The 17,985-nt window shown below is 46.2% G+C and overlaps 2 protein-coding genes across 2 annotated transcripts in view; one reads left to right on the forward strand and one right to left on the reverse strand.

Moving 5' to 3' along the window:
• Nucleotides 1–1,632, forward strand: part of LOC115474505 (WD repeat-containing protein wdr-5.3-like) — a 55,613-nt gene extending 53,981 nt beyond the window's left edge. Inside the window, exons 10-11 of the mRNA XM_030209993.1 lie at nucleotides 714–806; nucleotides 940–1,632. Of these exons, the coding sequence (XP_030065853.1) occupies nucleotides 714–806; nucleotides 940–1,068 (222 nt within the window). The 3' untranslated portion in view covers nucleotides 1,069–1,632. The remainder of the gene's footprint in view (nucleotides 1–713; nucleotides 807–939) is intronic.
• Nucleotides 1,633–7,405: 5,773 nt separating this feature from the next.
• LOC115474170 (protein ADP-ribosylarginine hydrolase-like) overlaps nucleotides 7,406–17,985 on the reverse strand; it is a 47,681-nt gene continuing 37,101 nt past the window's right edge. Inside the window, exons 7-8 of the mRNA XM_030209518.1 lie at nucleotides 13,194–13,408; nucleotides 7,406–8,086 (exon numbers count right to left, since the gene is read on the reverse strand). Coding sequence (XP_030065378.1) covers nucleotides 7,929–8,086; nucleotides 13,194–13,408 — 373 coding nt within the window. The 3' untranslated portion in view covers nucleotides 7,406–7,928. The remainder of the gene's footprint in view (nucleotides 8,087–13,193; nucleotides 13,409–17,985) is intronic.

The following is a 17,985-nucleotide window of genomic DNA, read 5'->3' on the forward strand; positions in this document are numbered from 1 at the left end:
GCGGCCTAAAGGAACCGCCAGGGACCAAGACAGCAGCAGAGGAAGGAGCCTGACCTACAGTTATGTAACACCTCCTACTGTGCTGGACTGATGAGTGTGTAGAAAGGGTGGGAGTCACTTCCGACTGCCGATCTATGCCACTCTGCGCTGCAAAGGCAGACTGCACCAAATTCTGTGTGGGTAAGGCATAATTCTGTGCAGAATGTGGAACAGAGGAATTCTGTGCAAATTCTGTATTGTGCAGTTGCACAGAATTCCACCAGGAGTAATAGTATTACAATACAACAAGAATCTGCTTTCACTATATCACTGGTTACATCATCAGCTCTTAAATGCCTCACCTCATTATTCCAACTTTTTGCTGTTTCATAAAGCAGAACCCATTTAGGAAGAGGTTAAGGATCAGTAGAGATTAAGGAGGAGTGGAAGAGTAGCCTAGTGGTTAGTGCAGCACACTTTGAACCAGGGGAACTGGATTCAATTCCCACTGCAGCTGCTTGTGACTCTGGGCAAGTCATTTAACCCTCCATTACCCCAGGTACAAAATAAGTACCTGTTTATATGTAAACCACTTTGATTGTAGCCACAGAAAGGTGGTATATGAAGTCCCATCCCTTAAAAAATTATATATATATATATATATATATATATATATATGGATTATTAGTCACAATTTTTGGGACCAGGGTGATATTGATATTTCCTCTGCACAGATATACAGCTGTCGATGGATGGACTCTGGGCATATTTTGGCAGCAGGGAGCGAGTCAAACATGTGTCGAATTATAGATCGGAACACACTTCTGGTAACTATTTCATCATGCCTTCTCTCCTCTGCGTGTTTCTGTCTTTGGTTCAGTCTTATACTAGTCAGCATCATTCTTCATTTTCTCAGCAACAGTTCTGATACATTCTAGGGTTTGTTTTTTCTTTTCACAGACCACAGGTTGCCTGTTCGATCTGCCTGGGGGTGTTTATTGCACTGACGTAACATCAAAAGAAGGAGACCCTCTCATTGCTGTCAGCTCACAAACCTGTATCTATCTGCTGGAGATGCCTGCAAAGTGAAGGAGGAACTCCATGTAGCAGGTTGGCATTCCTGCACAACAGCAAATACCCCTAATTTGTCCTCTCGTCTCAGAATTCGAGAATAGGTTCTTTGGGACAGGAGGCATCATCTTTCACTGTGACTTGGAACCAGTCAAGCGCCTTTTGGATTGTATATTTTGTGTCATGCTGCATAGGGAGGAAATTCTCAAAGTTCATTGAAAATTGCTCAGTTTCTATACAAGTGAAATTATGTGTGATTTTCAGTATGTACAATTTTCATGGGCAGGGTTAAGTAAGGGGATTAAACATGTATAGTTTTGGAATCAAAACTACGTGACTTGCTCTGTCTGGAAAAAAGTACCCTAAGAAGGAAGTGCAAATTCCTGTCAGTGCTTTTTCCCAGGGCAAAAATCAAAGCAAAACTGATGATATAGTTTTGTTTTCATTACAGGTACATGGACACCCCCCAGAGTTTGCACTAATGTGGACAGTGTGAATACTGCCCTCAAAGCATATACACCACCAGTATATAATGGATCTAGCTTGAGATGGGATAGTGGTGTCACGTTTGTTACTGAATAAATTGTATAAAAGGTAGAAACTGTTTCTCTTCGTTCACATAGAAATGCACTGGGTGCAGCCACTTGCTATCCTCACAGCCTCAGCCCTGCCTCAAATGTGTTGTTATCACCTCATCCACTGAGAAGTTCCTTCCAGGGGCGTATCTGCGTGGGGCCACAGGGGCCTGGGCCCCCGCAGATTTCGCCCTGGCCCCCTCCCCGCCGTCAACCCTCCCCCGCTGCTTACTTTTGCTGGCGGGGGGCCCCAACCCCCGCCAGCCGAGGTCCGACCCGCAGTCTTCATATTTCGTCTTCCTCCGTGGCCATGCTGCAAGGAAGTAATGCTGCAGTGCTGATTCGTGGAATCCAGTTCGGAGTCTGACATCGCAGCACGTTGTACGCGCGTACAACGTGCTGCGACGTCAGACTCCGAACTGGATTCAACGAATCAGCACTGCAGCGTTACTTCCTTGCAGCATGGCCACGGAGGAAGACGAAATATGAAGACTGCGGGTCGGACCTCGGCTGGCGGGGGTTGGGGCCCCCCGCCAGCAAAAGTAAGCAGCGGGGGAGGGTTGACGGCGGGGAGGGGGGTGGAGAGAGGCGGTGGCGGGGGGGGGGGGGGGGGGGGGAAGGGAGGCAAAAATATGCCTCCCCTCTCTGGCTCTGGCCCCCCCTACCGCCGGATTCCAGATACGCCCCTGGTTCCTTCTTAACTTTTGTTATAGGAATCACACTGTACCTACCTGGGTCAGGGACTTATAGATGCTTCCGCAGCTCCTTTGTCACTGCTTCCTATTTTTTTTAGTTTGTGGTATAGGACTAGCATAAATTACATCAAAACTAAATTTAAAGAGGGGCGCTGCTGTCCAGACTTGGGAAGCAGTGTGCCTGCTCCATTCCTGCTGCATGCCAGTCATAATTCATATTTTTTTACCTTGTTAATATTGTAACTTATTGAAAAAAGTCAAATGAGGTTTCTAAAAGATTGTTGTCTGTTCTGTGGGCAGATCAAGGGCCAGATGCACTAAACTTAACGAGCCCTTAACAAGCAAGTAGTAAACCCTGGCATGCACTAAATACTTTTTTCCCACCAGGGTAGCAGCTAAGGAAAACGGAATGCAGATGAGCAAATTGTGTAGAAACCCCTATTGTGATGAAATGCACTAACTTATTCCGATTGCCTTAATGCTGGAAAATGGTGGAAAATCTAACGAGAGGTCTGCACCTCTCGTTGGGTCTGCGCGGGATTAGAAAACTTCATAAAATGTTTTTTTTTAAATTGGGGGGGGGGGGGGGGGGAAGCAAAAACGGCCAAGTGCTCGTCATGGACGGCCATTATGGGAGTGCTCCACCCGAAAAACAGCCCAAGTGCTCATCAGGAGCGTCCTTTATGGATGTTCTTCACTATATATAAAAAAAAAAGAAATCAAACAGGCTCCGATGCTGCAGGCTCCTTTTTGGACCCCGCAATAATAAAAATGTCTTTTTTGGCCGTGCTTCACTCGGCTGAGAGACCAGGAAGTCTCTGAGCCAATCACAGCGCGTCTAGCTCAGCTGAACGCGTTGTGATTGGCTCAGGGACTTTCAGGTCTCAGCTGAGTGAAGCACTGCCAAAAAAGATGTTTTTATTATTAAGGGGGCCAAAAATAGATGTTTTTTTTGGATGGGCGCCCATTTTGGCCGCCTTCCCCCTTTGCAATAATAAAAACGTCTTTTTTGGCAGTTTCACTCAGCTGAGACCTGGAAGTCCCTGAGCCAATCACAACGCGTTCAGCCGAGCTAAACACGCTGTGATTGGCTCAGAGACTTCCTGGTCTCTCAGCTGATTGAAGCACTGCCAAAAAAGACGTTTTTATTATTGGAAGGGGGGGGAAGGCAGCAGGGGCGTAGCCACTGGTGGGCCTGGACGGGCCCAGGCCCAGCCACTTTTGCTCCAGGCCCGCCCAGCCTCTTCTGCCCACTCTCCCTGTCCGCGTGGTCTGCTCACTTTTACTGCCCTGAAGCGCCGTTCTCCCTCCAGCATTGGCGATTCCCATAGCCAGCCTTATACCAGCACGCGTCGTCGGGGCCTCTTCTCAGGCACATCCCGCCTACTCTGCAACTTCCTGCGTCCCACCTTTGCGGAAAACAGGAAGTTGCAGAGTAGGCAGGATGCGCCTGAGCAGAGGCTCCGACGATGCGCGCTGGCAGAAGGCTGGCTATGGGAATCGCCAGTGCTGGAGGGAGAACGGCGCTTCAGGCCAGTAAAAATGACCAGAACTGACCATATGCAGGGGGCTGTCGTGGGGGGGGGGGGGGGGGCTGTCATAGAGGCTGGTAAGTCATATTTTTATTCATATTTTTTTTGGGGGGGGGGGGGGCCGGATCATCCTTGAGTCCCTCCAGTGGTCATCTGGTCATTTTTTTGTACCTTATTTGTTATAAAAACAGATCTAACTCAAACCGTCTTAGTTTTGTTTTGTTCCAGTATGGCTGAAAAACATCTACGTCTTAGGAATGCACAAATCCTGCCCTTAACAAGCCCCTTGAGATTTGGCGCACTGCAAACAAACAGTAAAGAAAAATGTCTGAAAAACAGGTTTCAAAAATACCGATTTGGACTTTTTGTGAGAAAAACATCCAAATGCCGCTTTATGCCACCTTTTAGACGTTTTTCTCTTTCAAACATGAGCCCCGTGGAGGGGCATAATTGAATGGCGCTGGCCATCTCCATGGGCGGCCATCTCCGGGGCGGAGGCAACCATATTTTTGAAAAACATGACCGGCCATCTTTTTCTTTGCTAATACAGTTGGGCCCAGCCAAATGTCAGAGTTCGCCGGGTTTGAGATGGCCGGCATCGGTTCGGCCATAATGGAAAATAATGCCGTGCCATCTCAAACCCGGCGAAATGCAAGGCATTTGGTTGTGGGAGGAGCCAGCATTTGTAGTGCACTGGCCCCCCTCACATGCCAGGACACCAACCGGGCACCCTAGGGGGCACTTCTAAAAATTAAAAATAGCTCCCAGGTGCATAGCTCCCTTCCCTTGGTTGTTTAGCCCCCAAAACCCACTCCCCACAACTCTACACCCTAAGGGGTGAAGGGGGGCACCTACATGTGGGTACAGTGGGTTTTGGGTGGCTCCCATTTACCACCACAAGTGAAACAGGTGCGGGGGGGGGGGGCCTGGGTCCACCTGTCTGAAGTGCACTGCACCCACTAAAAACTGCTCCAGGGACTTGCATACTGCTATCAGGGAGCTGGGTATGACATTTGAGGCTGGCATACAGGCTGGAAAAAAAAGGGTTTTTTTTGGGAGGGAGGGGGTTGGTGACCACTGGGGGAGTAAGGGGAGGTCATCCCCGATTCCCTCCGGTGGTCATTTGGTCAGTTGGGGCTCCTTTTTGAAGCTTGGTCGTGAGAAAAAAAGGGACCAAGTAAAGCCGGCAAAATGCTCGTCAAGCCTGGCTTTTTTTTTTCCATTATGGGGCGAAGCTGGCCATCTCGTGAGAACGCCCCCGTCCTGCCTTCACTACCCTACCGACACGCCCTCTTGATGTTTTGCTGGCTCCATGATGGAAAGCAGTTGAACCCGGCCAAAATTGGCTTTCGATTATACCGATTTCGCCGGGTTCAGGAGAATGTTGGCCATCTTCCGATTTCTGTCGAAAGATGGCCGGCGATCACTTTCAAAAATGAGCTGGATAGTAACCTATGTAACTTTATAAGTCTATATACTTTGAAAATGAGCCTCTGGTTTTCTATCATCAAACTTTGTGTTGGGTGGTTTAGGAATGAATTTTTATTCATTTGATATTCCATATTTTGCTATGATAAAGACATAAGATGGATTATGGAATGCTGTCCTATATAATAAAAAGCACCTCCAACGTTCTGAAGCTGACTCCGTGAAAGTGAAGCCTTGAAGCTCCTGCTGTATCCATCTCCTGAATTAACATCACATACTTCCAGGTTCGTCACAAACAGCAGTGACCAATCACTGGAAGGGAACGCTGCAGAGTTGCCAGGCCACGGAACGTGAGGTCACACGCATCAGGGTGTCGTCGTCACTCCCTTCCTCCCGCCCTCCCTGCCCGTTCCAGGCCCCCTCCAAATTTTAAAAGTCATCTTCACTTACCAAGTCGGGTTTACGGCAGCCGGCAGCAGTGGTAAAAGGCGTGCAGGCTCAGCCCTTCTCTCTCGGCTCTGGTCCCGCCCTTGTGGAAACAGGAAATGAGGGCGGGACCACAGCTGAGAGAGAAGGGCCGAGCCTGCACGCCGTTTACCGCTGCTGACGGCCGCCATAACCCCGACTTCGTAAGTGAAGATGACTTCTAAAATTCGCAGGGAGGGGTGCTGGAACTGGAAGGGAGGGAGGGACGACGATCCTGGAACTGGGAGGGAGGGGGACCCTGAAACTCGGAGTGAGGGGGGGGGACCCTGAAACTCGGAGGGAGGAACCTGAAACTCGGTCCCCTGGAACTCGGAGGGAGGGAGGGAGAGGATGACCCAGGAACTCAGAGGGAGGGAGAGAGGGGAGGGAACGACCCTGGAACTCAGAAGGAGGGAGGAAATGACCCTGGAACTGGGAGGGAGGGGACGACGACCCTGGAACTCGGAGAGAGGGAGGGGGGGCCCATGGCACTCTCATTCTCACACACATAATCTCTCTCTCACAGACACACTCGCACCCAGTCTCACTCTCTCTGTGTCACACACACACACACTCGCATATTCACTCTCTCTCACACAGTCACTCTTACACACACTCTCTCAAACATACACACTCTGAGGAAAACCTTGCTAGCGCCCGTTTCATTTGTGTCAGAAACGGGCATTTTTTTTACTAGTTTTATATAATTTCCTCAAAGAATGGATGCAAGCAATCATGATTGGTTTGGTTTGTTTGCTTCTCCCCATATTTAAAAAGTCCTTTTACAGCCCCTTAGTCTAATTCCATTCCCTCCCCAATCCCTCATGTACTTCTGTCCTATCTGAATACCCCATGCTGTCCAACCTTAAAACTTCTCCCACTGCCCACAGCCTCTTTCTCCCCTCTTCCCTTATCCTGTACCTTCTCCCTTCTCTGTGATGGAAAATATTAAGGACTGCTTTTCAGTCTTGCTTTGATCAATAATGATCGATAATACATTTTTAAAATCTTCTGTCTTTGACCAAAAGTGACTTTCCTTGTATAACTCAAAGAACAGGCTGGAATGTAAGGCACATCTCAAGAACAATGTATGAGATAAGGCACATCTCAAGAACAGGTTGGAATGTCTCTGAAGTCAGCTTGTCCAGGAGGGAGGCAGGGTATGCTTGAGGTTCGGGAGATAAGCCACCAGGCCAGTGGTTTGTTTTAACCATGTGACTGAATACTCATGTACATTCCTGGATAAGTTTTAGCTGAATAAAAAGGGGGCTTGTTGCAGCAGAGCTTTGGGGTTTATTCTGTGGATGGATGCATCGTGCAGAAAAAGACTTGTTCCTCGTCATATGGAGACTTCGGGCTTTCGCTGCAACGGGCCTCCCAGCTGATGAGATAAGGGCCTGAGATTCTTGACCAGTGTGTGTGTGTGTATATATATATATCTTTCTTATTTTACTTTTCTATAGCCTTCCTTTAGCAATGTACTCAACTAGTGTCAACTAGTCTGTGCATTTCTTAATCATTGTGTAGCTGGAACAATAATGACTTATACTCTCTCCAATTAAAGTGCAAATAAAGTTTCATTTACCCAATACGAATCTAAAATAATCTGTAGTATTTTAGTCTTTGAGCAGTCTGTGGTGATCAAGTGAGCAGGCTGCAATACCAAAGCAATACAACACCCCAATTTAATCATCTGAAGCTGAACAGAACAGAAGGCCATGATTTAGGCCTTTACTTGGAGGGAGGCAAAAAGAGAAGCAGGGTAGGTTGATAGAAGAGGTATGTTGATAACTGCAGTCACAGTAGTAGGTCAATGCTAGACAGGCTAAGTTGTCCAGAAGATTTTAGGTCAGTCCTAGATTTCTAACAACTGCATATTGATGCATAGTTTGTAGAATCATGGCCTACAAATACCACACTGCTTTGTGGTGTAAATTCAAAACCAGGACTGACTAGAGGCTCCCGCCTCTGTGCAATGCTGATCTGCAGCTCACTTTCTGTGAACATTACAGTATCCATGGTGAGCTGTGCATTTTCCCACAGTACACAGCACTACAGGATTAATAAAGCTAGCCCTAAGCCACTTCTAAGGAGATGGAATAGCAGTTCTCAGCACAAAGAACCCATCCTTTCCCTGTGCAAGAGTCCGTGAAGCTTGCTGTTTCCCACTCAGCAGAAGTTCATTAATCTGTGGCCCACGCCAGCTTATAGAGCCTGTCAGCAGCATCCTCAATGCGAGACTTGTACTCCAGACAGTTGTAATTCCCCTCTGGAACCCCCAAAAATCCATACATGGCTCCCCAGCAGGCTCCAGCAATCACTCCTGTGGAATCACTGTCACCTAAAATCCAGCAGGAAAACAAATTACAAAGTAGAAAATCACATAGTGTTAAGTAACCAGCATCCATCAGCACCTGCTGAAGGCAATGTCTCTTTATTTCTGTAGAAGAGGAAGCAATATTATCTACAACAACAGCCTCTCACGGCCCTGCCCCTTTGTGCGCAAATGAAAGCGTGACAGAGGTAGTGATCTTATTTTGAGAAGTTTCAATATTATTTCCAGCTGGCATACTGTTATCTGGCCGTACTCAGTTATCATCATTGAGACTAAATTAACATTTATTTCTCTGTGGTGAGAGGTCTCAGTGTATTGTACAGGAGATATGTTTTGATGTCACTTTCCACCTGCTCACAAGCAATCCCAGACCCCCTTGCACGCAATTTTATATGAAGCTTTGTTTGATGTTCTGTTGACATGGGGACTGTAACTACCTACTTTGTTGATGGGTCAGGTTTTATATGTGGATTTGTTTTAGTATTTCATTGTCATTTGGATTTAATTTTTGTTTTTAATTAATTGGTCATTATTCATTTTCTGTCTACTTTTTTTTAAGCGGGTGGAGGACAAATGCCCACCATTTTAATTATATTGCAATAATCCAATCTAATTTTCCACAGGCTAAACACATTCATAATGTTTATCTGAGGCTGAGAATTCTGGTAGACTGTTCTGGAGTACTACCTCATAATACTGAGGTTCTATCAGGGCATTGTCCCTTTAAATATAGTACAGTCTCACTTATCCGACCATTGCTAATCCGACCATCTGGCATATCCAACAGATCCCCTGGTGCCGTCATTGCATTGCCGCTAAGAAGTGCTCAACTTCTCTTTCCATTTTCTGGTGTAGCACAGAGGGAAGTTTTGCACCCGAGACATTCAATTTCAACCCCAGTCCCTACTTGAACTGTGAAAAAGCACCGTTGCTTTTATTGTGCAGTTTAACTCTCTTTTTCTGCAGCATTTTTTTTTTCTTGACCAATTTTTTATTGAAAATTCTGTAGTTCCATACCCAACACAGCTAAAAACTGTTGCCATATATATAATTTAATACACTTAAGTCAACTAGTTTCCCCCCCCCCCCCCCCACCCTCCCTGCCCCAGGGCATCATGGTGGCGCTGACAGCTGTGTTTTCAACTGTTCATAGGGTTGCCAAAGTTTTTAAAACATCACCAGGTGGCCTGTTCTCATTGCAGTTAGTTTCAACTTTTGGTAGACGTAGTCCACTTTGTGTAGTATAAGTTGCATGGAAGGTAGAGTAGCAAGCTTATGTTAGGAGACCCGGATCTCCAGAGGTCTAAAATGTAGCAGGCAATATTCCGCTTTACAAGGGTAAGGTTGTTGCAATAGTTGACGGACCAACTGAATCACTTGTTTACAATAGGTCTGGGCCACCGGGCACTCCCACCATATATGCAGGAATGTGCCCCGAGCACAATTACGCCAGCAGTCTGCAGACATTTTGGGATACATTTGTTGTAATCTATCATGGATATAATACCACCAGTACAACATTTCAAAGCCATTTTCTACCATAGGCTGGGCTAATGAGGAGATATGATAGAGGTCTATAAAATAATGAATGGAGTTCAACGGGTAGATGTGAAGCGTCTGTTTACACTTTCCAAAAATACTAGGACTAGGGGGCATGCGATGAAGCTACAATGTAGGAAATTTAAAATGAATCGGAGAAAATGTTTCTTCACTCAACGTGTAATTAAACTCTGGAATTCATTGCTAGAGAATGTGGTAAAGGCGGTTAGCTTAGCGGAGTTTTAAAAAGATTTGGACGGCTTCCTAAAGAAAAAGTCCATAGACCATTGTTAAATGGACTTTGGGAAAATCCACTATTTCTGGGATAAGCAGTATAAAATGTTTTGTACTTTTTTGGGATCTTGCCAGGTGTTTGTGACCTGGATTGGCCACTGTTGGAAACAGGATGCTGGGCTTGATGGACCTTTGGTCTATCCCAGTATGGCAATACTTATGTATTCCTACACGCTGCCTGCGGCTGACCTGGAAGCTTTCTCTCTGCCGCATGCCCCCTGACACAACTTCCTATTTCTGACTCAGCAGAATGCAGCAGAAGGAAGACTTCGGGGTCAGCCACAGATAGCATGTAGGAATCGCTGCTGCCACTGCTGCTGTCCCTTTGCGGAAAGAAGCTCATTAAGGTAGACGGGGTGGGGGGGAGATCCAGACCAGGAATTCTAGGGAAAGGCTGGACAATGGGATGAAGAGATGCTTCACGGAGGGGGGCAGGAGAGGGAGAGATGCTGCATGGGGGAAAGAGAGGGAAAAGAGGGGCAAGAGGGAAAAATGTTAGATATGGCAGTGGAGGGAACAAAGGGAAAGATGCTGCATGGGGGGGGGGGGGGGGCGAGGAGAGATGTTGGACCTAGGGTGCAACGGTGAGGGGTAGAGAAACAGAGAGATGGTGGGACAATGGGAGAAAGGGAAGTGGGAAGGGAGAGGGGTTGTATACAGTAGTGGAGGGGATACAGGGAGAGATGCTGCATGGGGGGGCATAGAGAGAGAGAGAGAGAGAGAGAAATATTAGACATGGCACTGGAGGGGACAGAGGGAGAGACGCTGCATTGGGGGAGGAGATACATTAGACCTAGAGTGCAAGGGAAGGGGGTAGAGAGGGAAAGAGAGATGGTGGACAATGGGAGAGAGGGAGGAGGGAAGGGAGAGGTGTTGGATATGGTAGTGGAGAGGACAGAGGGAGAGATGCTGCATGGGGGAGGGGCCAAGAAAGATTTTGGATCCAGGGTGCAAGGGTGGGCAGAGAGAGAGAGAGGACAATGGGAGAGATGCATAGGAGGGGAACGGAAGGAGGGACATCTTGGATTCAGAGGTAGAAGAGATTGAGGGAGAGATGCTGGACAATGAGAGGGAGTGAGAAATGCAGAACAAGGGAGAAGGAGAAAGGAAGGAAGAGAAAAAGTACAGGAAGATGATTGGGGGGGGGGGGGGTATAGTGGAAAGGGTAGGGAGATGGGCTACGAGGGTGAGGATAAGAGAAAAAGGGAGCATATGCTGAGTTAGAAGGGTAGAGGGAGGAAGATGCTGGGAATGGTGAAACCATGTGGGTGATGCCCGGGGGGGGGGGGGGGGGGGGGGGGAATGAATGAGAGGAAGATAGTACAGAGGGTGGAAATATGTTAATGGGGAGCAGGTTAAAGATGAAAGGGAATGGAAAGCTGGGGAAGGAGTGAGATGGGGAATGGGAAAGCTAATGGACGAGAATAGGAGATAAAATTTGATAGGTAGCTGTAAAGTACAAAGAACAAGAAGAGTGAGAAAAAGGGTGAAATTTGAGTGAACAGAGAGGCAGTAAAGAAAATAGAGAGAGAAAAGAGCTAAAAAAGGAAAGACTAATACGTTAGAGGCAGACGTAGTTAAGGAATGGAACAAGACAGGTGAGGAGAAAAGACAAAAGACAAATGACAAATGGGCAACAGCCACTTGAAGGAGAATTAGTAGAGGACAGACAGGAAACAAGAAACTGGAACCAACATGATGCAAAAATAAAATGTTTAGCCCACAAAAGTAGAAAAACACATTTTATTACCTGAAATACGTTAGTTTTGGGAAATGTATGTAGCAGATGTCTTTGTATTGTATTCACTTGAAAAGGAAATGCATTTCCCTTTTTATTTCTCCAGTGTTGCAGTACATGCTGTTTATGTTCTTGGGGTTCCCAGTTCAATTTTTGTCTACGTATCTTTATTTCTAATTTGTGATCCCTTTTTCTGTATTTGGTGAGGGTATGTTGATCGGATAGTATTGGCAGGTGGGGAGATCAGAGAAGAGGGGATCTAGGGGGTTCCCTTCTTTATTTTCAGACCTGGGACTTAGCATATCTAACAATGGCCCTGACCCTTGCTGTAGCTGGTGAAGATCCCCAAGCATCGCCAGCTGAGGACCTCCTTCAAAGATGGCCAGAACTCTCTTCTACCAAGTTCTGCAGTTGGCGGCAGCATCCTTGAGCCACTATTGACTAAGCATGGGTGAGGTGCTGGCATCAGCGACTCATAGATGTATCTGCTGTCTGCCAAGCTTGGTAAAAGGGAGTTCTGGCTGCCTTCGGAAGAAGTCTTCAGCTGACAGACCTTGAGGATTCTCATTAGCTATTTATATTTTGAGATGGGATGTGCCAGGGAAGGGGTGGAGAGTGGGGGGGGAGGGTCGAGGTTGACAGAAAATTTTATGTCCACCCACATTGTGCTCAGGCCCACCCAAACTGGCTGTCTGGCTACTCCAATGCAACCAACCCTGATTAGTAGAGCAGAGACATGGTCATCTCTCTGAGGATTATAAATTAGCCTAACAGCTGTATTAAGGACTAACTGAAGGTGATAAATGGAAAATAACGTACATCCATTATATAACAAGTTACAGTAATCTAATCTGGATAGTATCAATGCATTTGACAAAAGAATAAAGGATCCTTTTACTATGGTGAGCTAATGGATTTAGTGCACGCTAAATGATAAGACACCCATAGGAATATAATGGGCGTCTTATCATTTAGCACATGCTAAACTCATTAGTGCACTTTAGTAAAAGGATGTCTAAGTGAATGCCTGTCCAGAACAGATTTGACCAAGCGTATTTGGAACAAGGCTATAAAGGAGGCAGATATTACAGATGAAATTTGAGTGTCAACTTACAGTATAAGTTATGAGCGTAAATGGCAGTGCTGACCATGCCCCTTCCCATGCCCCATCCCTGCGTACACTCACTTGTATACTGCTTTTATTAACTAGTAGCACAAAGCAGTCAAGGTCAGTAGTCTATAAATTTATGCGTGTAGTACATGAATAAATGTAAGTGAACTATCACAGAACTGCCCCCATGGTTCCTGTCTGCATAACCTGGGAATAAGACGTGGACATTCATCTCAGTGCAGTATGGTACGGTCAGAGATCTACTCTCAGTATATCCTGGGATAGGAAATCACCTAAATGGCCCATGATGGGACCACAAAATTCCTCTCAACGTGCTCTACAGTAAGATGGATACATTTGCCCTCATGACAATGGAACCAGATTGAGCCAGGGCTCTTTCAGCACACACTACAGATGATTTTCAGACTCACCTCCATGGAACATGGCATGGTTGCAGAGTTCCTCCCAACTTTCCCCAGTGGCGAGGAGTGCATCATAAGCAATCATGGGTGCATCATGCCCACTCCTCCCAGCCCAGCTATCCAGACTAAAGCTCTTGTAAACCTCATCACGTTCTGCAGGTCCATACTTGGCTGGGAATCTGGGGGGCCCCTCCCCCTTGCACAGGCCTCTCTCCGCAAGGTACCTGGGAGGACAGAACAGTGACTACTTATAATGTAGTAATAGCAAATCATGTCACGTTCAGATGGAGTGCTTCAGCTCTGTAATACAATATTAAAATAAAAGCATAAAGCATGTCTAACCAGGGTTTCCTCTGGAGTACCTAAAAGGCAAGAAAATGTAAACCATGCATACAACACTTCAGTTGTATAATTACTTTTGCATTAAAAAAAAATCATGGGAACATTAACCTGCACTGTGAGGTTGATAAGACCCCAACAACCTTCCTGACAACCTCGATAAGTCATGCTGGTCCTTCTCTGCCATCATTTACTATGTTGTAACCCTGACATGACCTAGCAGTGCAGCTGGGCACCAACTACTAAGAAGTAGTTTAACTTCAACTATCATTACTTTACTAAAAAAGCAGTTTAAACTACCTGGTTAACCATATTTTTCTTGTAGTAGTTTAATTACACGAGACAACTACTGCAAAAATAGTTAACTACTTCAATGGCATTTTCATTTGCCTTAAAATCAATTGCACAACTATTGCACTTAGGAAAAACTGTGTGTTTAATGTTTAAAAACAAAGTTGATAAATTCTCAGCAAATCACTAATTAACTAATGCTAAATACTTTATGGATTACCCTGCTTTGTGTTTAAAGTCCCAGAATTCTCAATATATTACTTCGGTTTATACTACAGAAAAAACAGGTTCTCAAAATTATCGTCACTAAGAGAGCATCGTCATGGCACTAAAACTTGCGCTGAGCAACTAAATAACCATTCTATTGCTGCATTATTGGGAAGTGCAGCACTGAACTTGATCAAGCTTTTGCCAAAAGGAGAGTCATTGGAGTGCGTGAGTAGCAGGCACTGGTGTGGATGGCTGCTTTGCCTTGTGACATCAGAAGGAGGTTGTGAAGAAACTGTGTTTTAAGCCTGTAAAATGTATTGGATATTTTCCTGCATTATGTCTTGAAGTGTATTTCTCCTATTTGGCCAGCAGGTGCTGTAAAGCTATTAGAAAACTGAATTTTCTTTTCTTTAGTTTTAGCACATAAACAAGAAGCAAGAAGCAGTATATGTTTGAAATTATTTTGTTCTGGGCTCTGATTGACCCAGGAGCTCATTTTCATTGGGAGAATAATGGTTTTTACTCAAGTCTTAGCCAGGAAGAAGAGAGAGACAGATCTCTTTGCTAAGGCCCTGTAAAGTTACATTTGATAACTTGTGAACAGCTATATGTCCTGATCTTCCCAGATACTGTTTAGACAGTATAGAAATATTTAGTGTTATAATTGATCCATATTTCAGTTACCTGTTATTGTTTGCTGATTGCACTTTTTCTGTTCAGTGTTCAATATTTTTATGAGAATAAACAAAACTATTTGTTCGCTCTGCCTGTCTGGACTGAAAGAGTCCTGGTGGTTTGTATGTTGGGTCTGTGAGTGCTTTCTGAACTTTGGGACCACTGAAATGTGGCCTCCAGGAACCTAGAAATCAGTGGGGATAGTTTGAGAGTGGGAGACTCGCCCAGAGGCGGTTGTGACCCAGTCAGTGGGAGGAGGGTGCTAGTGTAGAACACAAATGGCAGATGCAGGCGGACCTCAGCTGTGCTGGGGATAGACCCTCTATGTGACAATGGGGTAACCCCAGGCGGGTGGCTAGGTGTTTTGTGACAGAGGTTCTACCTGTTTCTTTAACTAGCCTCCACTACTGCAAAATGTGGCCCGGGCCTGAAGGAGTGTAACCAAAAGGGCAGGTCCTGCCCCTTTGGAGCTCTTGAGGAGAGTGGAGTGCAGACTCTGTTCCACATTAATGGGGGTGGGGAGGGGGGGGGGGGAAGTGTTAAAGTGGGAAAAGCAAACTGGTTAGGATATATTGTCTGCAGTATACTCTTTTCTTTGGTAGCTATATTTCTCAATTATATGATGGTTTATGCTCTGATACTTTCCTCTTGAAGTGGACTGGGACATGATTTGTTTGCATTAGACATATTTCCTTTTGTGATTTCTGATTTCTCTTAGGAATGTTGTGATATATTCTCAAATGTAAAAAAAAATAAAAAAGCTTTTGCCTCTTTTGGAAACACAAGTAATCTGTTTGTGGAAGTGTATGAACATTCCAGGTAGTGCTCAACCTTTTCCTTTGTTCCAGATTTGGCTGCTGGAAAGTTGTTTTTTGCAGTGGATAGAATATCAAAGAAGTCTTGACCTCTAGTAGCACTCTATTCTTTGGAGGCCGATTAACTCCTGTGCAAATGAAAGTGAAAATATGCCACTAGCTCTGACTTCAGTCTCTGTTACAGCCATAGCACGAATGAGCAGCTGCGTCTTTTCATACCGTTTTTGTTCTGGTAGATATCTCAACTTGAACTTCAGAACAAACACTGTTGCAATATGGTCAGGGCCGCCAAGAGACAGAGCTGGGCCAGAGGCAGGACTGCCACAGCCACCGCCCTTCCCCACTTGGGCTGCAGCTGCCACCCTCCCCCCTCCACTCAGGCAGCTGCCGCTGTCCCCTCCCACTCGGGCCTCCACTACTGCCCCCTTACCTTCCTGCATCTGCTCCTCCCTCAGTCTGTCACTCTCCTGCTTCTGTGTGTGAGGACCCAGGTTATCGCGTTAACACAAATTGCCAGGGTCCTGACACACAGGAGTAGGAGAGAGACAGACCTAGGGAGCAGGACCTTCTGTCTACCTCTGGAAGCCTTGCCAGCGCCAGACCCCCCCCCACCTTGAAGGCCAAACCCGGGAGTCTTGCACCCCCCTGCCCCCCCCCCCTTGTTGGCCCTGAATATGGTAGTCATCTTCAAATACTGAACCAAATGTTGATGCAATTCCTTTGGTCAGAGCTGTGATTAGTGGATACATGGTCAGCCAATCCCTGTAATTTTGACCGAATTCCTATTATCATGAAAGTTACATGTCCAATATAGAAGTCATTTTCAGCTTTCATAATATCAGTTGCAGCTAACAATGGCTTCATGACGCTGATGTAGTTCCTCAGGAACACCATCTCAGTATCAGTCATCAGCAGTGGCGTAGGAAGGGGGGGGGGGGGGGCGACCCGCCCCGGGTGTCAGGCACCCTCGCTACGGCACTGGTCATCAGTTCTATTCTTTGTTGACATTCTCATGTCTTCTTCATTCCAACTGTAACCAGTGGACTGATGGCTAAGTAATCTGAAACCCACCTTGTGCAGATTGGATTAAGGAATGTAAGACCAGCCACCTCCAACAACATCTGCATGTTTGGTACCCTGACTGACTGCATTGCTAAGAACTTGTACTTTCCCCATGGCCCTATCAAAACACTCACTTTCTGATTGGAACATCTTGTGGTTGTTTCAGCGCATGATTCATCTTCGACTGCATCAAAAAGAGATCTAACATCGGCAGCTTCGACCACCTCTGACATGGAAAGTGACTGGCTGCTGGACTCCATTGAGCATGAACTACCATTCTGCTCATTGCCACCAGAGCAAATGTCATTCAAAAGATGTGAGGCTTTTGTAATATTTGCTGCGTGTCAATAATACAGCAGATTATCTTAGTTATGTAGAATTCTGTGAACAGTTCAGCCATTATTTGAGCATTCTCCTCCCCAGTATGGGAATATTTAAACAATCGAGTAGCCAAAGCATGGGAATAATGCATTAGTCCCTCCTTGTTTATGTAATGAATGGTAATTCCAAGAAAACTGCGTTTGTGGCAGCTCCAAAGATCTGCTGTTACAGAATCATATTCCAGCTGTCGTAATTTTTTAATAAGAAAAACAAAAACGGATGTGGATTACACCAATATAAAAAGCGAATGCTACATACCTGTAGAAGGTATTCTCCGAGGACAGCAGGCTGATTGTTCTCACTGATGGGTGACGTCCACGGCAGCCCCTCCAATCGGAAACTTCTCTAGCAAAGTCCTTTGCTAGTCCTCGCGCGCCCGCGCGCGGCCGTCTTCCCGCCCGAAACCGGCTCGAGCCGGCCAGTCCAGTATGTAGCAAGACAATACACTTCAAGGGAAGACACAACTCCAAAGGGGAGGCGGGCGGGTTTGTGAGAACAATCAGCCTGCTGTCCTCGGAGAATACCTTCTACAGGTATGTAGCATTCGCTTTCTCCGAGGACAAGCAGGCTGCTTGTTCTCACTGATGGGGTATCCCTAGCCCCCAGGCTCACTCAAAACAACAACCATGGTCAATTGGGCCTCGCAACGGCGAGGACATAACTGAGATTGACCTAAAAAATTTACCAACTAACTGAGAGTGCAGCCTGGAACAGAACAAACAGGGCCCTCGGGGGGAGGAGTTGGATCCTAAAGCCCAAACAGGTTCTGAAGAACTGACTGCCCAAACCGACTGTCGCGTTGGGTATCCTGCTGCAGGCAGTAATGAGATGTGAATGTGTGGACAGATGACCACGTCGCAGCTTTGCAAATTTCTTCAATAGAGGCTGACTTCAAGTGGGCTACCGACGCAGCCATGGCTCTAACATTATGAGCCGTGACATGACCCTCAAGAGCCAGCCCCGCCTGGGCGTAAGTGAAGGAAATGCAATCTGCTAGCCAATTGGATATGGTGCGTTTCCCTACAGCC

This window comes from Microcaecilia unicolor, chromosome 7 (genome assembly GCF_901765095.1).
Source record: "Microcaecilia unicolor chromosome 7, aMicUni1.1, whole genome shotgun sequence".
Taxonomy (NCBI): Eukaryota; Metazoa; Chordata; class Amphibia; order Gymnophiona; family Siphonopidae; genus Microcaecilia; species Microcaecilia unicolor.